The 21234-nt window shown below is 31.5% G+C and overlaps 5 protein-coding genes across 7 annotated transcripts in view; 3 read left to right on the top strand and 2 right to left on the bottom strand.

The window, feature by feature from the left end:
• LOC119828473 (DNA-directed RNA polymerases I and III subunit RPAC1) overlaps positions 1 to 416 on the top strand; it is a 3487-nt gene extending 3071 nt beyond the window's left edge. Inside the window, exons 6-7 of the mRNA XM_038350632.1 lie at positions 6 to 186; positions 258 to 416. Coding sequence (XP_038206560.1) covers positions 6 to 186; positions 258 to 367 — 291 coding nt within the window. The 3' untranslated portion in view covers positions 368 to 416. The remainder of the gene's footprint in view (positions 1 to 5; positions 187 to 257) is intronic.
• A 3915-nt stretch (positions 417 to 4331) lies between these two features.
• LOC119828624 (TRAF3-interacting protein 1) lies at positions 4332 to 7003 on the bottom strand. The gene is made up of 6 exons (XM_038350846.1): positions 6869 to 7003; positions 6669 to 6786; positions 5239 to 6245; positions 4999 to 5154; positions 4718 to 4929; positions 4332 to 4559 (listed from the first exon to the last, which is right to left on the bottom strand). The coding sequence occupies exons 1-6, from the start codon at positions 7001 to 7003 to the stop codon at positions 4403 to 4405; spliced, it is 1785 nt and encodes a 594-aa protein (XP_038206774.1). The 3' UTR covers positions 4332 to 4402.
• A 1064-nt stretch (positions 7004 to 8067) lies between these two features.
• LOC119828593 (protein suppressor of hairy wing-like) lies at positions 8068 to 14435 on the top strand. The gene is made up of 10 exons (XM_038350801.1): positions 8068 to 8516; positions 8951 to 9238; positions 9390 to 9540; positions 9975 to 10084; positions 10997 to 11184; positions 11367 to 11491; positions 11753 to 11961; positions 12574 to 12741; positions 13219 to 13341; positions 13582 to 14435. The coding sequence occupies exons 1-10, from the start codon at positions 8220 to 8222 to the stop codon at positions 13780 to 13782; spliced, it is 1860 nt and encodes a 619-aa protein (XP_038206729.1). The 5' UTR covers positions 8068 to 8219; the 3' UTR covers positions 13783 to 14435.
• A 2466-nt stretch (positions 14436 to 16901) lies between these two features.
• On the top strand, positions 16902 to 19206 carry LOC119828457 (3'(2'),5'-bisphosphate nucleotidase 1). 3 transcript variants are annotated; one of them, XM_038350610.1, is made up of 7 exons: positions 16902 to 17044; positions 17381 to 17519; positions 17594 to 17707; positions 17786 to 17930; positions 18032 to 18136; positions 18437 to 18723; positions 18862 to 19206. In XM_038350610.1, the coding sequence occupies exons 2-7, from the start codon at positions 17400 to 17402 to the stop codon at positions 19120 to 19122; spliced, it is 1032 nt and encodes a 343-aa protein (XP_038206538.1). In that variant the 5' UTR covers positions 16902 to 17044; positions 17381 to 17399; the 3' UTR covers positions 19123 to 19206. The 3 variants fall into 3 exon arrangements, with proteins under 3 accessions (XP_038206538.1, XP_038206540.1, XP_038206539.1); XM_038350611.1 differs by lacking the exon at positions 16902 to 17044 and adding an exon at positions 17090 to 17230; XM_038350612.1 differs by lacking the exon at positions 18032 to 18136.
• Positions 19207 to 19265: 59 nt separating this feature from the next.
• Positions 19266 to 21234, bottom strand: part of LOC119828456 (4-coumarate--CoA ligase 1) — a 6865-nt gene continuing 4896 nt past the window's right edge. The window contains exons 8-9 of the mRNA XM_038350609.1: positions 20779 to 20949; positions 19266 to 19422 (exon numbers count right to left, since the gene is read on the bottom strand). Coding sequence (XP_038206537.1) covers positions 19294 to 19422; positions 20779 to 20949 — 300 coding nt within the window. The 3' untranslated portion in view covers positions 19266 to 19293. The remainder of the gene's footprint in view (positions 19423 to 20778; positions 20950 to 21234) is intronic.

The raw sequence follows: 21234 nt of genomic DNA, 5'->3' as shown, positions 1-21234 counted from the left end.
GGGAGGTAAATGGTAGCGAAGCCACTTTATTACAAAGTTGCTTTTCACCAGGAGTTATTAGTATTGACTCAAATGGATGTGCCTATGTAAAGGATGCACGCTATGACAGCTGCAGTAGAAATGTTTACAGATATGACAATATAAAAGATTCAGTCATATTAAGCAGAATAAGGGACCATTTTATTTGTAAGTATTTTTATGTTATCCATATCTGCAAATTATACTTGGGTTAAGTTAATAATTTTAATTTTTTGCAGTTAATGTTGAATCAGTTGGTGCAATGCCTCCACAGGCAATCTTTATTGAAGCAGTTAAAATTTTGAGAGACAAGTGTAAAACAATATTGGATGAGCTGAACACATTTTAAGCTTTATTAAATAAAACCTGGATAATAAAACAAATTAATTGAATTATCTTACGTTTTTGTATTATTACTTATATAATTTAATTATCATAATATAAATGTGGGTTTTAAAACAATAACCACCTTAAAGTTAGTCTAAAAATGCTATTTAAAAATCCTACTACTACATAGAATTGAACAATTAAAATATTTGTAATTTTATATGTATGCTTACATAAAATTTACATTTGTTTATCAAAATTAAGTCATTAAATTTTTAGAATGATGAAAAGATAATGATTTTATACCTCAATACAGATCTCTAGATATTTCTAAGGATATGAAACCAAATCTGTTTAGGCTTTTACAATTTTATTAATGAAACACAAATACATACATCACTAAATCTGAAACAATTTCTTTAATTCGTATTAATATTCTTCCTCCGCATAGAAAAAATTATTAAAATTTTTCTATGATTATATAAGTGTAGATCATTCCTTGTTTGATTTAGTGTGATCATTTGTTATTCTTTCTACAAATTTCATTGAATTTGGTTCCAGAATATCTATCCTCTCAAATAATCTAAGTAAGGTCTGTAAAATCCATATTTTAGTAATTTATTATAACATACAATTTAAAAATTACCTCTCTAGTTACATCATTTATATTTTTGTATAATTATTATTTTGCAAGGCTTAATAAGCCAACCAAAGTGTAAATTCAACAAAACAATCCAATGAAGATTGTTTTATTTAGACACTCAATCATTTATTTATCTGATTTTTATGTTTACTAAAAATAGATTTTGTATAACATACAAGTTGTTCTTTAACAAAAGTCGGTAATTCTGAGAATTTAAATATTTATTAGGGGTTTTACAAAAAACTAATTAATATGATATGAGACATATGAAAGACTGCACAATAATTAGAAGAAGACTTGTAATTAATTTACTTCCTGCACAGATTTTTATTGCATTCAGTTACTCTATTAAACAATATATAGAAGAACATAGTGCAATTTAACATGGTAGAAGCTTTACTTATTTTAATGGGAAACAAGTTATTTGGAGAAAGGTTTACATAAATATCAAAATCATAATCCTACCTGAATCTGTTGAATATTAATTTCAATATATGGGATCTTTTAGTATGTGACACATCAAATACTTTTTCTATTGATTGAATGAAAAATTATACCTAATTACATAAGATAACATTGTCATAATATGATAACATGGACCTCAATTTTGCCTGTTCTGATGAAGAATACATAGTGTAATTTAGTTAATAGTACCATTAATAGTAGTGTTAATTAGTGCAATATCCTAATCATTAGATTTCAATATAGTGTACAACTATTTTTACTCATACCATGTTAAATGCTCCACCTTACTAATAATAATAAACACTAAGATTTTAGCTAGAGATACACATTTCTAAAACTAAGAATAACCTAAATGGAACATGTTAGGAGCTAGATGAGGATGAGCTATTGTTTTAAATATTTATTTTGGTATGGGAGGATGTGGGGGTCCATTGGAGTCACAAACACTAACATAGCACCCTCGGATTACTCTGGCTCGTCTTTGGCCTTTTAACATATTTGCTGCCTGTTCAATACGCATTACAAGTCTATGTTGGTTTTCCAAGCGTTCTAAACAATTTTTACAAATTGTTTTTGGAAGTGGGTCCGAACGAGATACCTGCAAAAATTAATACTTAGCAGCTTTTGTCATAAACTTAATAATAAATACATGATGAATGAATTACTAAAAATATGCTTACATTAATCGAGAGATAACGATTTATTTTCTCTGATATACACAAGCGAATTCCTTCTTCTCCATAAATATGTAACACTACACGATGCATTTCTGAACACAATCTACAGATAAACCCAGTCAAAACCCCTTGGTCTAAACTACCCATTTTCTTGTTTTATATTTTAATAACAAATACTGTGTTTAAGCGATTTGTTTTTAAGTATTTAGGCAGAAATCATCTTTTTAAATATACAAGTGTAGCACTTAGTATACTGAAACAATAAATACAATTTGATATATTTTGTCATTGAATTGAACACTGAAGTATCAATTATATCAAGTATCAAGTATGAAGTAGATTTTTTTATTTATTTCTTTTTTTTATTTCCATTGAAGTTTAAATCACAGATAATTGATGTTATAATTTAGAAATGTCAGAATCACAGATAAAATATCACATAAATCGGTAGGGACTGCATAAAAAATAATATAGGCTGACTATACGGTTGTTCTTTTATTTAAATAAATTAAATAAAAAGAAAACAAAAACTAATACATCCGGACGAATAATTAAAAACTATTCGTACGGTATCCGAACAAATAATTATTAATTACTTCCACATTACCCGTAAATAGTAACATCGAATAATATAACAGCGGTTTGTTTCCTAAATACATACATAAATCTATGTCTATATAAAATAATTCATTGTGCATCAATTATTGTTAATTGATTACTGATATAGCTAAAAACAAATAATAAAAAATACTATATAATATAACATAAACCTACATATATACACTTTAACAGACACATTTCAGGTTTTAATTAAATGAATAAGTAAAACATATATTTCAGTTATTTGGAACAGTTGCAAAAAATATTGTTAACTTCTACATTTTTGAAGTTTGCTGTTGATGGAGCACGTTTAATTGATTCTGGAAGGAAAACGTTGGAGTAATGGATAGGGAAAGGTACTTAAGGTAAGCAAATTACAGGAGTAACGATATTATTGCTAAAAACTCAGTTATCTCTTCGGTAAGGAGCAGTTTTGGGGTCTTAAAGCACTTTGTACAATTCAGAATGAGAGTATTCTGGCGAAATCGGTTTGCAAGACACTTTCCGAGTATGGCTCGAAACTCGGATACGTGACCACATTTACGAAGTTCAAATACAAATCTTATACATAGGAGTAGCATATTATTTGGAATGGCTCAAGAGTTAGTAGCTAGATAATAAATGTCAACCTTATCTTGGATAGGGAGGAGTTCAGTCTCTCCAAGCGAAATTCTTGTTGGAATGGGCACAAAATTACACTGTCGATGAATGGAACCGGTGTCGCGACACCATATTTATTTCCGGACCGTTTCTATTTGTACATTCCCAGACTCCTGTCTAGATGCAATCCCAGGTTCATCGCAGATGTGTTAATGGAATTTGTCAACCATCAAAAACCAACTTAGGAATGCTATTGATATTCTACGTAAAGTGAAATTTCTTTCGCATTCTTTAGTCGCCAAGAAAGATTTAAAGTTTTAATTCCCACTGTGAGTGTGTAGGTATGCACAATACATTTACTTCCGACTAACGAATGCGCTTCTATGTATACACTAAATTTAGACGTCACCTTGTCGTCACTGAATTTTTTTTATATCATAAGCATGTAACTGAGCTGGTGGTTCGCCTGATGGTAAGCGATCACCAGCAATGAACAGTACAGGTTATGCCGTTACGCTTAGGTTTTTTTGTACATATACATATCAAGATAAGTTATATTTGCTTTACGTAATTTGAAAATTCTACCAGGTAAAATTCAATTTTTATAACACTGGTTTGTTTAACATGCAAAATGATTCTTATATGAGTAAAATTGTTTTGGATATTCTATATAGGGTTAAAAGCTAAGGAACAGCAGTATTCCAAAAATCGCAGTTACCTACAATTGTCGGAAACCAGACATATCCTAGAAAGTAAAATTTTAAAAAGAGTGATCAATGATCATTCACATTACAAATCGCTGGGAAAAATGATTTCGGATATTCGGATAAGAACTTTATGGAATGGTATGGTATATGGTATGGTAAGCCAATATGAATAAGTTTTCGAAAGTAAGATCCTAACCAAATTTTTTATGAATTGAATCCTATATTACGAGTACTAACTTATGGAATGAAAAAAATGCATGCACCATAATAACTGTATATTAAAATGATCTTTACAATATTTTTATTAATCTCCTAACCTCTAACAAAATGTAAACTAATCACAATAATTCATTTATTAGGTTAATTTATTGCATATTCCCGGACGCTAAAAGTTTGTCGATTCTACAAGTATTTTTATAAATAATTAATTTTAAGTCGTCGATTTTCTCGTGCTTCTCAGAAATTTCTGTATCTAGTTGTTTAATTTTCGAGTGGAGAGGAAGCAGTAAGTCTTCACTAATTCTGAAATAAACGGATAAAAGTACAATAATATGCAGATTAATAGACAGATCTTTGAAAAGTCAGGTTTGATTTAATCAATAATATTGATAGGAATTATATTCATAAGCTGCTCAATATATTGTACGTAATATCGAAATATTTTAAAATATTATACTAACGCTTTCTGCTTCAACAATTCTTTATAAGTCTCTTCGTATGTTTGTATCCATTGAAGTGATTCTTGACGCATAACTTCTACGTCTTCTTGTAAATGATCCAATAATTTACCTAAGGGATTTGCTATTCGAGAGAGCACTTGTATATTATAACGCAATTGCTCTATGTCTTTATTTATATCTTCTCTAGTTTTCTGTGCTTCGAATTGCCATTCCTGTAAACGTTCATATAGATTAAGAAAATTAAAATGTATAGAATCTCATTTCAAATTGAATAATCTTACAATTTCAGTTCTACCCGACACATTAGTGTATTCTTTCTGTGAATCTAATATTTGTTGAACTAAATGGCCGTGTTGATTAGGTAAAACATGTTCAGATTGATTCAACAATCCATCATTATCTACATTATTTTCTATAACAAAACTTGTTTCTTCATCCTGTAATAAATAAATACAAATATAAACGTTAAAATAAATCCATTTTGTCGAAATATTTCACGACAGTTAAATTGAAAAATATACCTCTTCTGATAACAAATTTTCGGATATAATATTAACCTTTCCAATAATAGTAATATTATTTGATGATACATTATTATCATGTCTTTCACGTACTCTCGGTGCACCAGGTCGAGATGATGCAGGTCTTGCACTGGGTGGTCTTGTATTTGAGACATCAATAATTTGCATATCATTTCTCTTTGTGATTCCCGATTTTTTTTCAGCATATAGTCTTGGACTATCTTTTTCTGCTATTTCTTTTTGTAAATCACTTGCAACTTTTATATTTTCTCCGTGTTCTTTTTCATAAATTGATTCTTGATTTTCTTTACTATTTGAGTCATTTTTTTCATTACTTGAGTCTTCATTATTTGAGTCATTTTTTTCAGTGCTTGCGAGATTACTTTCGTTTAATTCATTTAATCTAGGACTCTGCGCTTGAGTCACATCTGAAGTTCGTATACTGCCCTCAGAATTAAGAGACTTATTTAAATCAACACTGTTCAGGTCATCATTTTTATGTTTTGTAGTTGGACTATCAACGTTTTTCTGTAAATTCACACTTTCATTAGTATTTATCTCTATGGAACTTTGATCTGTAGTAGTTATCGCAGTTTCTTTAGGTGCTTTAGTTATTGTTTTCTCTAGCTTCTCTTTAGATTTTAACTTATTTTGCTGTGATGTAATTTTGGACACAGATTCTTTTTTGACTTTGACTGGTTCTTTCGATTTATTTTTAAGCGTTTGTCCTTGATCACCTTTTTTGGATCGATCGATCTCTCTAGGCGCGATCTCTGTACGCTTTTTTCTTGAATCAATTTTAACACTAGAACCAATTGAACCCTTGACATGTTTGTCTGCTTCAACGCCTCCTTTTTCACGTTTAAATTGGTCAACCGCATCATCTGACTTTAATTGTTTATCAAGAGCTAATGCTAAACATTGTAACAACTCATTAGTTTTCTCCGGTTCTTGACCGGCAACAATTTTGGACGGTTTGACAAGCAGTTGCTCTCCAGTCGTTTTACCTTAAGTAATAAATAAATTAACATATTTATTTATTTATAAAAGTTATCTTAATTGAATTATAATGATCGTTTGTACCGCAATTAAAATCAACCCTTAAACGGGTGTGTCGATGATCTTACTCAGGCTTTCTATTGGTAAAATCATTTTTAAAATCGGAGCAGTGGTTCCTAAGATTACCCGTCACAAGCTCACAAATTCACAAACTTTACCTTTTTTAACATTAGCATAGGTACAGACATTTTATCGAGTTTAAAACGTTTGTAGGTTGAAAAATATTAAATTAAATTAATACAAAAATTATTTTGATTTAACAATATGTCATCTTTCTTTACATTATAAAGAAAGATGACATATTGTTAAATCCCAGGATATAACTAAAGTCCGGGATACTTTATGTTCAATTGATCGAAGTTCTCACATACCTACTACATATATAATTTTATTTAAAAATGATATTTTAGCTTCTCTATCCTTCACATTGTCAGACACGAGTTCACTTTCATCAAATAATCCATTGAAGAAACCTGTAGATTTTAACACCTGAAAATTTGTGAAAGTAATTTAAAAACGACTTCCATATAATGTACCTTAACGTCATATTTAAATGATACAAGTTTCTTACTGAAGTCACAATATCGTGTAAAAACCGAAATGGTGGCTTTTTCAATAATTTTTCACTCAGGGGAGGACGTTTAACATATTTTCCGAGCGATGTTTGTGTAGCTTTGATTATATTTGAATCCAAATCTGATTCCATCTCTCATTGTATTTTATAAAGTTAAATGTATACAATAGTTCTGTGTCTTTAATTAAATTAAAAATATTTCTCAGTACATCAATGTACGTATCTATTGCTGTTACACGTTTGCTTACATTTGTTGGTAACCATGGTAACCATTTTTCCAAATTATCAGTTATTATACATTCCATTCATCAAATTATTTATATTATTATTAACGGCATACTGCATATGAAGATAATGTGATTTTTATATTTTATTTATATAATTATACTTTAATGCTCTAAAACAAAGAAACTTAATCTGATTATTAATTAAAATATAATATTATATCAAATTCAAATGTACTATTGTATTATTCTGTGGTACTATGCGTCTATGAGTAGTAATGTCAACGACTTTTAATTTTCAAAATACAGTAGTGTTGGATGTCAATTGTGTTTTATTATTCTGTTGGGTCAACTAAGACGTCGCTTTTCATAACATGTTATAACACGTTTAGCTAACGAATCCAATAAAAAGCGTTGAACGTAGATAAAAAAATGATGCGCATTTGTAGGGATTGTGCCTTGGTGTTCGTACGTTGTTTATTCAATGTTCGACTACCATCACTTTGATAAGTCTTTGTGACTGACTGGCTGTGATTTGTTATCAACTGACTATATCAATGAGGCAGTTGTGTACAATTGCAGTATATATCTTATTGCGATCAAAATAATATTAAACTCAGCCTTTCCTTTTGATTTCTAAGACAGGCAGATATCTAGTGAAATATGAACAAAGACTATTTTTTTATTTAAATTATTATTCAAATGAATTCGAAAACGAATGCGATTACAATTTCCTAAATTCAGTGACCACAATTCTACTAAATTTTTTGTATATTTAAAAAACGTAACAAGAAAAAAAAACAAAGAAAAGAAGAAACAAATACTTTTATCCACATTAAATTAAAGAAAATTGCTTAGTATTGTCGCCGTCCATTGAACTGCCTACTACATAGACAATAATTTCCTTCTATACTTACTGATTTCCTATTGTCTATGAAGCTGACGTTTTGACAGTTGACTTTTCTTACCGTCGTAGGCGCACACAATTCGCCATTTTTAGTTGTCAAAAGCGCCTATGTAAAATAAATATCAAAGTTTCTGTAACATAATAAATAAGTTTCATCAAAGGAGTTTTGATTCGTTCAGTAGAGTTTTATTTTAAAGTACATTTGCTAAATACGATAATGGCTCCTAAGCGAGGTAGGGGACGTCCAAGAAAATTGCCCGAATCTGTTAACCCGAGTACTAAACTAGCATTCGAAGGAAACCATGGCACGATTGAAAATAATAGCAACGAAGTGATGGAACGCGTTTGCTCGGTCTGTGACAAATCTTTCGAAAGTAAACTTGCATTAGTTGAACATTTAATAGTGTGCAATGAAAATAGTAATGATTCTATTATTTGTAAACAAGATTCTTCAAATGAATCACCAAAGAATCTACGAAAAGTAAAGAAATTTTTAAAATTACACGAAGATAAGGTTTGTTTCATTTTATTATGTATCTAATTGTTATTTTACTCCAATAAATTGTAGAGCCATTTGAAATTAAATCATGGACAATTATAAAAAGACATAAAAGAAGGTTCACAAAAACATCTTCAAGGTTCAATTCTAATGTACTACTATCCGCCTGCGGCTTTGTCTTCGTAGTCAAAGGAAAATACTTGTGGAGTTTTACTTACATATTTCCTGTTCCCATTTGATTATTTGAATAAAACTGCCCTATGTCTTTTCTTGGGTCACTTACTATCTCCATATTAAATTTCATCCAATTTGGCCTAGTGGTTAAGGCGTGAAGAAGAACAGACAGACAAAGTTTCTTCCACTTTTACAATGTTGACATATTGCAATATGCTAATCTTATCCAATTGTATTTACTTGTTGTTTAGTGTATTTAATATTTCCCCTTTCAGCCAAAGCTGCATTGTAGAAAATGTGATAAAGTCTTTATTTTTCAAAAATGCTTCAATAAACACATGGAAAATGACCATTCTGAAGCTCCAAACAGTGTATCATGTGATATGTGTGATGTAACATGTCCAAATAAACAAATATTATTAAAACATATCACAAAAAAACATGACACAAGCTCATATTCATGTGAATATTGTGGGAAGAAATTTGTACGCAAAGCTCATGTTTCAAGACATTTATCACAGAAGGGTTGTGATGGTCGGGACCTATTAAGATTCTCATGTGAAGTATGTTACATCTTTATGTAATACAATTTAAAGTAAATAATTAAACAAATTATAACTTATAAACTTAAAAACTTCAAAGAACTAAAACCACATAAGTTATGTATGATCTATGTACATAATTGGAATAATTATATAATGAATTTTATTTTAGATTTGTGACACTCAATTCACAAGGAAAGATAATTTAATGATGCACCTAAGGCAGCAACATATCACAAAGGGAACATTCCTTTGCAAGCTCTGCAATTATTTTACTAGAAACTTCTCCAAACTCATTGTCCATACAAGAAACCATCATCATCGTGAGTATTACTAGTTTGTTGCTTCAAACTGAAGAAAATGATTGGTTTTAATTATCTATACTCTTAGAAATCAAACGGGGGCTGCATTGAATATTATTTTGATCATAACAAGAATAGACTGTGATTCTACTCCACTGCTTTATAGATGTAGTCAGTTGATAACAAATCATAGCCAGTCACAAACACTATTTACAAAGTGAGGGTAGTTGGGTCCAACTTAAAATAAACTATGTACAAACTCCAAGGTACAATCACTATGAATGCATCCTGTCTCAAAGTAGAGCAATTCTCCATAGGATTCCTCATCTAAACAAGTTAGAGGTAGCGACGCTTTTGTTCAGTGTGCTCCATCTGCCTTTTGTTTTATAATCTGAGATATACCCACTATAAACTCATAAACAATTCAAAATTAATTTGACTGTGTGTTATTACAGCAAAACCATTACGATTTGAATGCGATCATTGTGGAAAAGTAACAAACAGCAGGGCATCTATATCGAAGCATTTAGAAATTCATGGTGAAAAAAAATATCTATGTGGTGTGGTTAGTATTAAGTACATCCGTTTTTTTTATTTTAGTATAATAATACTAGCTGCGTCTCGCGTTTTTTTCCTTTTAATTTGAATGTCTCCATGGAAATATCGAAAAAAAATGGACCAAATATCACCTTATAAAATTACCTATGTTTATACCAAGAACATTGAGCTTTATTAGTACAATTTTAACTTTGTAACAGATTTTTATATAAATGACTTAGTAAAAAATTATTTATTGAAATTTATAATTTATGCTTCCATGGATTTTATTTAGAGGTAAGTACTCATATTAAGTTTATATTTAGAGACGTATGTTAATTCCGTCAGGTGGTATATCTAAATCTGTATATATAAAATGCTAAAGTAAGTATTCAAGTCTGGACTTTCTCTATCATCACGAACTCCAATCGCCGGGGTTTTCTGTTTCGTTCAATGAAAAGACTTATGTTAATAATCTGTTTTTCTGATTGCAGCTATACATAAATAATGTTTTAAAATGGTTATTTATACATAAAATGTTTCTTTGAACTCCTGAAACAACTATTTAATTAATTATAGAAATATATGTAAACATAAAAATATATATGAAAATGAACTGTAGGTACCTAAAACCTACACTTTGTTAAAGCAATGCCAGGTTACTAATATCTTTAGGCCTGGTATGTTATTGCAGGTTTTTTTTATGGCATAGTCCGCAATGAAGCTAGTCGCCTGCACCCCCATTTACCGAACGAAACATATAACATGCCTCTATTTTACGGTCTTCTGTGGGGATGTGGTACTTCCCCGGTGTGGGCTGGCCCATTTCGTGCCGAAGCGTGCTCGACTCCTAATCGGTTATACACATTGCAAAAAAAATACATTTTATTGATTTCATGTTTTAATTTTTATTCATGGCCTAAAATGATGGTTTTCACAGTGTGGCTACAGAACTTACACTATCGAGGTGATGCGCCGCCACACGCTCACACACGTTGACAATAAACCGTACAAGTGCAATAGCTGTGATCGTTCCTTTATACAAAGATCTTTACTTGTGCGACATCTTGAGAAGCATATTGGTTTCACATGCAAAGTTTGTCTCCAGAGATTTGATGATAAATATGAGTAAGTTCTTATTTTAAACATAATATGAATTCTTTCGTTTAATAATTTTGTCTTCGTTTATATTTCATTTCGATGCAATTATGATATTTACTATTTATATGAATGAAACTAGGTATAAAGATCAGTTTTTCAAGTCTTATTGCCATAATAACTAAGTCATATTCTTCAAACCTTTTTTCTAGATTAATCCGCCACAAGCATTCACATGACGATCATAATGAATTAAATTGCTCTTTTGAAGATTGTGATAAACAAAACTTCAAGAATCCTGCTGAATTGGAAAGACATATCAAGGAGCACTTGAATGGTGAGGATCGTAAATGAGTTAAAAATTATTTTATTGCGACGAGATGTATCTATTATACTATAAATGTGACAAGGTTTATTTTTTGCGAGGAAATAGCTTAAAATAAGACAATAACAGGTAGTGCGTACAAGTTTGCTATTATAAAAATAAACCATCTTTCCACCTTACTACATTTCGTTATTTACAGTCTACAAATGCAAAATTATTTGTCACCGATCAAATTTCATAGTTTCACAAATCCGCGCATTGCACCATTCGCAGCATACAAATGCGAGATATGCGGCAAGACGTTCAAGAACGAGATCACGCTGGGGCGGCACGTGAGCACGCACGCGCTGGACCGGCCGCGCCGCTGCATGTACTGCGTGTGCGCGCGCGCCTACCTGCGCGGCGAGCACCTGCTGCGCCACGTGCGCAACCACCACGCGGACGTGTTCAAGCAGCGGCTGATGCACGTGCGGAAGGTGCTGGTGAGTGGCCGATATTTTTTTTTTTTTTTGTGCGATCAACCGAGCTTATGGTTCACTAGTGGTTCACTAAATAATGACAAGTGATCATCACCATGAACAATTGTAGGCTAGGATATCTGCATCTTAAAAGAGTTTAGGGCTAAGGAAAGGATTCATGATAGGGATAAAGGAATGAATTGGAAACGAGGAGGAAAAGAAAGTAATTGATAGCGGATAAGGAGTCGGTTGCGTATAAACACAGGTACAGGTACAGGAAGCTAAGTAAAAACGTGTTAAAAATGCGTGCTGACGTGGCGAACGTTGTTCGGTCAGTTCCTTATGACTAGTATATGAATGTGCTTACGACTTACTCTGTTACACGAGAGTTTTAATAGACAGAAGCTAAGGGTAGTTATTTTTAAATGTCTTAATTGGTATTAGTTTAGATTATGCATTTTGTTGAAATTTAATTACATATTAGATTTTCGTCCTTACTTGTATTGTAAATACGAAAGTGTGTTTGTTTCACGCCGCAACTGAGCAATTTCATGGTGTGTTTATTGTAACCTTGAGTTACTTATAACTAGAAAAAAACATCCCTCGACTGCTCTAGATCAAGATGACATTTTTCAGGGGTCATTCGCGACCCACAGCCGTGTCAGCAAGTCGGAACTGGAAGCGATATTGAATGTTCTGGACGCGGAGTCGGATCGCATCATTGAGGACTATGGTACAGGCGTGCTTTACGGAGGCCTGCAAGCGCCTAACGAAAATGAAACAGTTTTAGAAACACCTATTAAGGTAAATTTATTGTATTCATTTTCATTTTAAAGCATTTTCTTCATTCATCGGTATGATTTTTGTACTAACATATAAAATAAAGAGTAAGTAATATCGACCATTGAAACTTTATATGTGCTTATGTTTGAGTGTCATTCATTTATATATAAAAATAAGTCGGGTTTTCCTTCCTGACGCTATAACTCCAGAACGCACGAACCGATTTCCACGGTTTTGCATTCGTTGGAAAGGTCTCGGGCTCCGTGAGGTTTATAGCAAAGAAAATTCAGGAAAAATTTCAACAGAAAAGCGGGAAAATAATTTTTTACATACAGCCATCTGGTGGCGAAACGGAGTTCGCCGGGTTTGCTAGTTCATTTATATAATTTTGATCTAATTGTCATAGATTATTGTATTTTCATGTACAAAATATGTTTCAAAGTTTATTTTTGATTGCTGTTGATGTTAATTTTAAATATATATATTTGTTGTTCACAGATGGAACCAAGCCCCTTATTGGGGGAACAAGAGCTTGCCGAAAACCTTAAACTAATGCTATCTAAGCTCATTGATAAAGAGCTCCTTGCGGAGCATGGATGGCCGAACGATAGCGTTGACGACGTATGTGCTTATGAATATTATATAATTATCTACCAAAAAATGTAGTATTAAAGCGAAAGTTTGTTGTCCTTTCGAAGCATTGTTAAATTTAAATATGAACGACATACGTTCACTTTACATACATGTCACTTTCTACTTTTCAAAGAATTTTTGCATCTCCTGTACCACAATTGTGTCTCAAAACAGTTTTATTTTAAATCTCTAGAAATTCATAAATGTGTTTCCTTCTACCTCGTTAAGATATTGGAACGGGTGATCGAGAACTGCGGCGCCCGCGTGGCGGAACGCGAAAAGTGGAGCCGCGTGCAGAGGCTGCGCGAGAACGCCAAACGTCTGTTCCTTTATGTCATCGAAGACGAGAACATCGCCAAGATGCTCAGCACGCACACCATCGACCAGGTTATTGTGAACATCCTGGAACGCGTCGATGAAGATTCATAAGACAGTGCAGTTTAAATTTGATGAATGGTCGGGTAGAGACATGAGGTTAGGAATGTGTTGCAATATCGCAAGTTTTAATTAATTTATCGGTATATCTACACTTTTATTGTAAAGATAATTTTTGTTTTATTTTGATATGTAACAAATAATCCTATAGAATAATGAACAAAGCGGAAGCTACATCATCCCTGAGTAACATTGGCCACTAATTTTTACTATTTTTTGAAAATTATGGCGTTTGGTTGGGAGGACAGCAAAAAAAAAGATTAACAGGGACAGACCTATAGTAGGCGGCTTTAAGACAGGTGATACACTCCCAGCATTACAAAAATCGATTATCACATATTAAGGACATGCACAGTCGTGGTTTGAATCACTTACGTTGTGCGTTGTGTCCTCAAAATAATAAATATAAAATTCAAGTGCTAATTATGTGCCTTAATGATTTATTATGTGTTATTATACAAGTTAGAGAATTTAATTGGATTTTTTTAAACTTGCGTAGTGTATTTTACATTTTAAATAGAATAATATAGTAAACATTTTTATAATAATATTTTATTGTTTATTATAATTTGTTATAATCATATTTTATTGTTTACAGTTTTATTATTAGGTAGGATTTTTACTACGGGCGAGTAGCAAAAAAAAAATTATATTAGTTTCACATAATGTGTTTGTTTATATTGTTGCATTAGGCGAATCGATAATCTGATGACTATTTTAAAGCATTCCAATACATACATCTAATTTCACAGGAACAATATAATACTTCAATATATTACAGTAAATCAACCTTAACTTTTGTTAGTTCATATCCTATTATGACTAAAGTAAATTTCTTTAATTTGATGGATTTTTTTCATATCTTTGGCGTTTATAATATATATAGTTCCCTTTTTTATAAAAGAAATTAAGGAAAGTTTGTTTTTAAATTTTCTTTAATAATATCAAATTCGGACAGAGGTCTAGATAATTTCGTTGTAGTTTATAAGTTTTCCTTTTTGTTAGAGATCCATGGAAATGTTATTGCAATGTAAATTGTTTAAGTTTTAGATTTTATAGCAAAAATACTATTGAATATTTGAAAAATTCTGAAGAATAGAAAAAATTGTTTTGAGACATTTATTACTCGAACTTCGTCTCAGTTATTTATGAATACTATAAGAATTGAATGTTTTCGAATAAATGAAAAATTTGTTGTATTTATATTGCAATCATAGAAATGATGTATTGGTTCAGACTTTTTAAAATTAATATATAAATTTGTAGCGAAGGGTGGCCTATCTAGCGTCTAGGCGTCTTCATGAATGCGTCATAAATGGCCCAGCTAAGGCGTCGCCTCAATCGCCGCGTTAACTGATCGATTTTTTTCTATGTCTTAAAATTTTTCAAATATTTATATAAATTATTAGTATGTTAAGATTACATTTATTTAGTAGATAATAAGCAAATATAAAAGTATATAACAATGGGGTTAATAAGAATATAATGGGAATCAAGTAAATAAAAATTATTTAAAAATATAAATATGTTATTTTATTTCCTAGCCAGCAACCATTTCCTAAAAATCCATCAATGCAACATATAAGTATAATATTCAACTTCACTTCTTTTAATAGAGTGTAATGATTACATACATAACGACCCTCCACAGTTCGTAAGGAAGCTTCCCAGTCAATATATCGAATTGGAAAATATACATATTTCATTAACAAAAAGCTATTCAGAAGATTGGCCGGGAAATTGAGTATTAATTTAGTTCATTTCCCTGATTATTAAGGCAAGTTATACTTAAATCGTGTTAAATGATGGATCATAGAAAGATGGTAAAGACACGAGATTGATAAATATGCGTATAATACTGCGCGTGGAAATATTTAAAGTTCAAAGAACAGATTTAAAATCCAAATTTATATGAATGCAAAATGTTACATTTATATGGAATACCTACCTACTCTCAAATCTGGTGATGAGTCAAATATACAATTACTTTATATTTTACAAAAGTATCGAAAGGATGGAGAACAATGGGTAAAATGCATGTTATTCAATAAGGGTCATATATTTATTTTTATAAACTTCTTTACTTCTTAATCAAGCTCCCGTAAATATCCTTCGATTTAATTTTTATTGCAATAAGAAATTAATTAAAAAAAGCGCACTACGCTCCGCCTTACATTCAGAAGCAGTAGGAGCAGGATTGGAGCACAATTGCGGTTCATACGAATAGCTGATTCCTGTGTAACGTACATTTGTATATTAGTGACCTAGAGACTCTACCCTAGCCCAATGGATAAAGTCAGCGTCCAATCTTTAACAAGGCCATATCCCGTTCCAATCCGTTGGTGACACAAACCTTCGTGTACTATCCGCGACCCTAACAACACCTCCTAATCGACTCCAACGTTGAAACAATCAAAACCAATGAAGCAGCTAAACTTGGCGAAAGAACAGAGAGACCCACCAGAAAGTATACACCGTCCTTCGCCGGCGAAGACAGGGTTAGCGATCCTCGTCAAGGGCGGACGACCTTGAGCGTTTTGGATAAAGCAATTAACAATGAAAAAAAGAAGGAACAAGTCTCTTTCAGTGATTTTATAAACTATGAGATAAAAAAATACATGCATATTCCCTATTATAACATCAATATATAACTTTTTTTGTTTCATTTCATTTAATTCTAGTGATCTTTCAAAACACCACCTACTTTAATGTTAAATTATAAGATATTCTATCCAAAGGTTGCAGAGATCTCCTAGAAGCAATAAAGCCGCCTATTTAACATTATGAATGTTTCTTTCCTTTCTTGGTCTTTCATCTTCGTTTTTTAATTTCTTCGTCTTTTATATGTGTTGAATAAAGTATATTGTATTGTAACATATTAGGTACGTATAAAGATTTTCTTTCAGTTAATTAGCAATCAAAGTACAATCAATAATGTATGAAGTGTTATTTCAAACACAAACTTGACATACTTCATTTTTAGAGCTCGGACATATTTTAATTGTTTAGGGGGGCAACTCGTTTCTATAGACTTCAATTTGGCCGACTTGTCAAATTTGTCCTAATTAAAAATGACACTTGATTCTTGACCTCATAACTAGTTTATAATCTATGCTTGACCTTTGGTCTTGTCAATTCTGTATTGACAATTGACATAGTATTAAATTGCGATTGAAGTATATACGTTTTGTAAATGATAGTTACTAAATTTTAACTCTAACAATTTTTTTTAACTTTCCACCTTGAACATACAAAGGTAATAATTTAATTACACCATTGACATCTTTCCTTCGTTTATATCATTTCTATATAGGTAAATTGTTTGTGTCATGTTTGGGAGACTGCCGATAGAGGACTTTCTAAAATATTTGTTCCGTTATCATCTATTGTATGGACAGCTGAGTTCATATCCTACTGCTTCGTGCTTGCTTGGGGTTGTAGAGTCAGTGAAATTTTTTAAAAATTTATTGGAATTGCCTCTTTTTGTTACTTCGTGCTAATACTGTTTCATATTACGGTTTTATATAGCCATCTAGTTTTCAAATAAATAATAGCTTTAATGTTGTATTTATAATATTAATTATTTTTTTAGTTTGGAATAATAACGAAAAATGTCACAAACGGTGCCACTTATTGTACGACTTTTAGCATCTTCCGTATCTGTCGCTAACAGAGCTGGAAAAATTGTTAGAGATGTCATGAGTAAAGGGGAACTTGGTATTGTTGAAAAGGTACCAACATAAATTTTTCTTCATTAAGTTTTATTATCAATTATAAAAATATAGTAAGAAAAATAAATTAACAGGGAAAGGATGATTACCAAACAGAAGCTGACAGATCAGCTCAGCGATGTATAATTGCCTCACTCTCTGCTCAGTATCCACAGGTAAACATTATTGGTGAAGAGGATGGAAATGAGGTATGTCTTTTAAGTGCAATATGTTCTACATTCTACTTCTTTAATTTCTTTTTAATATTGTAAATGAATTCTTTTCAGAGCCAACCCTCTGGTGAATTCCTGGTTTTGGATAGTGATAGTGAAATATTGGCTTTAGAATGTCCAAAAAGTTTACTTGGTGTAAAAGAAGAAGACATTGTTGTTTGGGTTGATCCTTTGGATGGTACATCAGAATATACTCAAGGTACATTTACTATTTGTACAGAATATTGTTGAGTAAAAATTTATTTAGGAAAACTAAATCTACACATTATTTTCAAATTACGTATTAAAGTAAATTTCTAGGTGCCTTAATGTTGAAGAGAGACCCATGGGAAAGATGGAAAATGTACTTAACTCATCCTTTTATCAGTATCAAATGGTATTTAAGTTTACTGCAATCAAACTATGGTAAATGGAAAAATATTGAGTGTATTAGGTAGTGTTTTCATGGGTTTTATACATTATTCTGCATAAAAATAAAATGCATAACAAAAAATCAACAAATGTATTAATCAATATTAACAATATAATTAGTTAGATTTGTCACATATTTTGGTGCATGATCACAGCTTCACTTGAGTTATATATTGTAAATAAACCACTATCTAATGAACTTCACAATCACATGACAATTAAAATATTGCTTAAATGCATGTGAACATATTTCTAGTAAATTATACAAATAATGAATAACATTAATTGTTTCAGGGTTTCTTGAACATGTGACTGTCCTTATAGGGATATCAGTTAATGAGAAACCTGTTGCTGGTGTGATACATCAACCATATTACAAAACCATTGTGGGCAGTGAAAAAAAATTGGGTCGCACAATTTGGGGTTTAAAAGATGTTGGTGTTGGTGGTTTCACAATAGCACCACCCCCCGATTCCTTAATCATAACCACTACTAGAAGTCATTCAAACCCTCTGGTTGAAAATGCCCTTCAAGTAATGAAGGCTGCTCAAGTGCTTAGAGTTGGTGGAGCGGGATACAAGGTAACAATAAATCGACTAATTTATTTTTTGTGTGCCTTAAGCGGTAAAAGTAAATTACTTCCTACTTTAAATGCTGTTGAAACAAGGTCATTCATCTGTTGTTACATTACATTCTATGTGTATATTTCTCTATTATAGGTCTTGCAACTTTTGGAAGGAAAAGCGTCAATTTACGTTTTTGCAAGTCCAGGCTGTAAAAAATGGGACACATGCGCCCCTGAAGCGATATTAAGTGCAGCAGGTGGAAAATTAACAGATATTCTGGGAAACTTCTACAAATATGGAGCATCCGAATCAAAACCTAATAAAACTGGTGTTCTCGCTGCTGTTAATTCTGACCTTCATAATTATGCTGTTAATAGAATACCACAGGAGTTAAAGGACAAGCTTGCTAACTAACTTACTTGCTAATAAATGTTGAAGTGTATATATTTATAAATTGTATATATTATTTGAAATAAAATACAATTATGTATAAATGTTTTCAAATGTTCTATAATTTAAACATCTTCAATTAATCACTAGCCCATTTTGATATCTTAATATATCTGTTTCTAGTGGCTCAACTTATTATAATTTGCTTTTTTTAGCTGAAGCCAACATTTTCCGTAATTCTCTTCGCAATATTTTGCCAGATGGATTCTTAGGAATTTCATCAACGAATATTACGCCACCGCGCAGCCGTTTAGCAGGTGAAACCTGAAAGTATAGTTTAATTGAAAAATGAAGTAATAACAACTTATTTTAATCAGGCTTGACGTGGATATACAATGCTTTAAAGTTTCGACGATCCTTTCTTTATAAGTGTTTTATTTTGCTAGTAACCATATTAAGCAAAACTACACAACTCAACTAATAAGACGGAAACAATTTCTTTTGATAAATACATAAGTATCTTTATTACGATACAAACAAGCTGTAAACTTTGTTTGTGATAAAACTACCTAGTTTCTAGCTAATTACGTCAATATGATAAGTTCGTTTGATAATACATCATACGATATCTTTGAATATAATATAGGTATGATATCTTAATATTTGACCTTGACCATGAGTAGGAAGTCCAAACGAAAAGAAAATGTAAGCTATAGCAATATTGACCCTGAGGTCAATGTTAGGTAGCTGATGTCAAAACATTTCCAAATGTTTATTTTTTTTACATGCTATGTTGATGTGTATTTTTTATTGAAGTGTATGAAACAATAGATAAAAAAAACTTCCTAAAAATTTCAAAAGTAACTTGAACAGTATGCTATTCATATTCAACGATATTATATATATTAATAATAAAGATACAATTTATGGGATTAGTTCAAAACAACTGCGCGAATATTACAATTTTCAAATAATTAATTTACTGAGAGCTGTAGTACGTAGATGTTAATATAGCGGTTAAAATTCGAAGTGCAGTTGTTTGTCGAATACATTCAATTCATACGCAAAAATAACATTTTAAAATTGTTATCCGATTTCATATAATTGCGCAGAGCAAACAAAATCTGAAGAGGAAGGGAGATAGAGATCGCAAATTTAAATGACAAAAGAAAATTATACAGTTAAATATTTAACAGATAGTTATCCAAGTTTTAACAACAGTGTTATATAAAATAATTTCATTAAAATAAAATAAATCTTTTTATAATGTTCCGAGTCAAAGGGCAGTACAGATTATTTTTTATTTTCTGTTGTTAAATGTCATTAACAAGTCTCGGAAATTGTCGTAAATCGGATAAAACAGCCACTTCAACCGAATATAATAATGTAAAAATTTTGTTTACCGGTAATAGAAATTTTGATAATAGCGATTAATGTGAAAGCTTTAATTTAGCTTGGCACATTTATTAGAATCAAGAGGTTGCCTGAAAGAAATCTTAAATCGATAAGACCCACTGTTCTTGTTTAGTTTTAAGTTATTTATGTTTTCTTTTTTTTATTCTCTATTACTCTCCTGCATAAGACATATTGCATCTGGCTCCTGGCTGGCATGTAACCTGACATTAATTACTAGATTGGGTACACCATACAAAGTATATATTTTAAGATGTTAGACTGTACCTTAGAGTGTATGTATTCGACGATATCACTAGCGGACAGTTTAGCGTTCGGTTGCAGCACTACAAAAGCGATGGGCAGCTCCCCGGCCAGCTCGTCCGGCAGCCCCACAACCCCGCAGTCGGCCACGCCGCTCATGCGGAGGAGCAGCGCCTCCAACTCCGCGGGAGCCACCTGGTGAGGCAGGTAGTTTGAAATACATTTACATATATTACCTACATTCACTACCTACACACTACAAGACTTTTACTTTATGTACAATTAATATGATACATATATAACATTCAGCACATGTCTTGGGATTCATTAAATTTGTTAAATCGTTTTAATTGAAAAATAAGAAAAATAAATAAATAGTCTATGCAGTGCGCTAGTCTAATAAAATATTAATTACTTATTAGCAGCGCCCCGCGGTTTCACCCGCGTAAATCCGTATCCTAGTTGCCTATATGTTATTCC

This window comes from Zerene cesonia, chromosome 8 (genome assembly GCF_012273895.1).
Source record: "Zerene cesonia ecotype Mississippi chromosome 8, Zerene_cesonia_1.1, whole genome shotgun sequence".
Taxonomy (NCBI): Eukaryota; Metazoa; Arthropoda; class Insecta; order Lepidoptera; family Pieridae; genus Zerene; species Zerene cesonia.
This window is presented reverse-complemented; position numbering and strand designations above follow the sequence as displayed.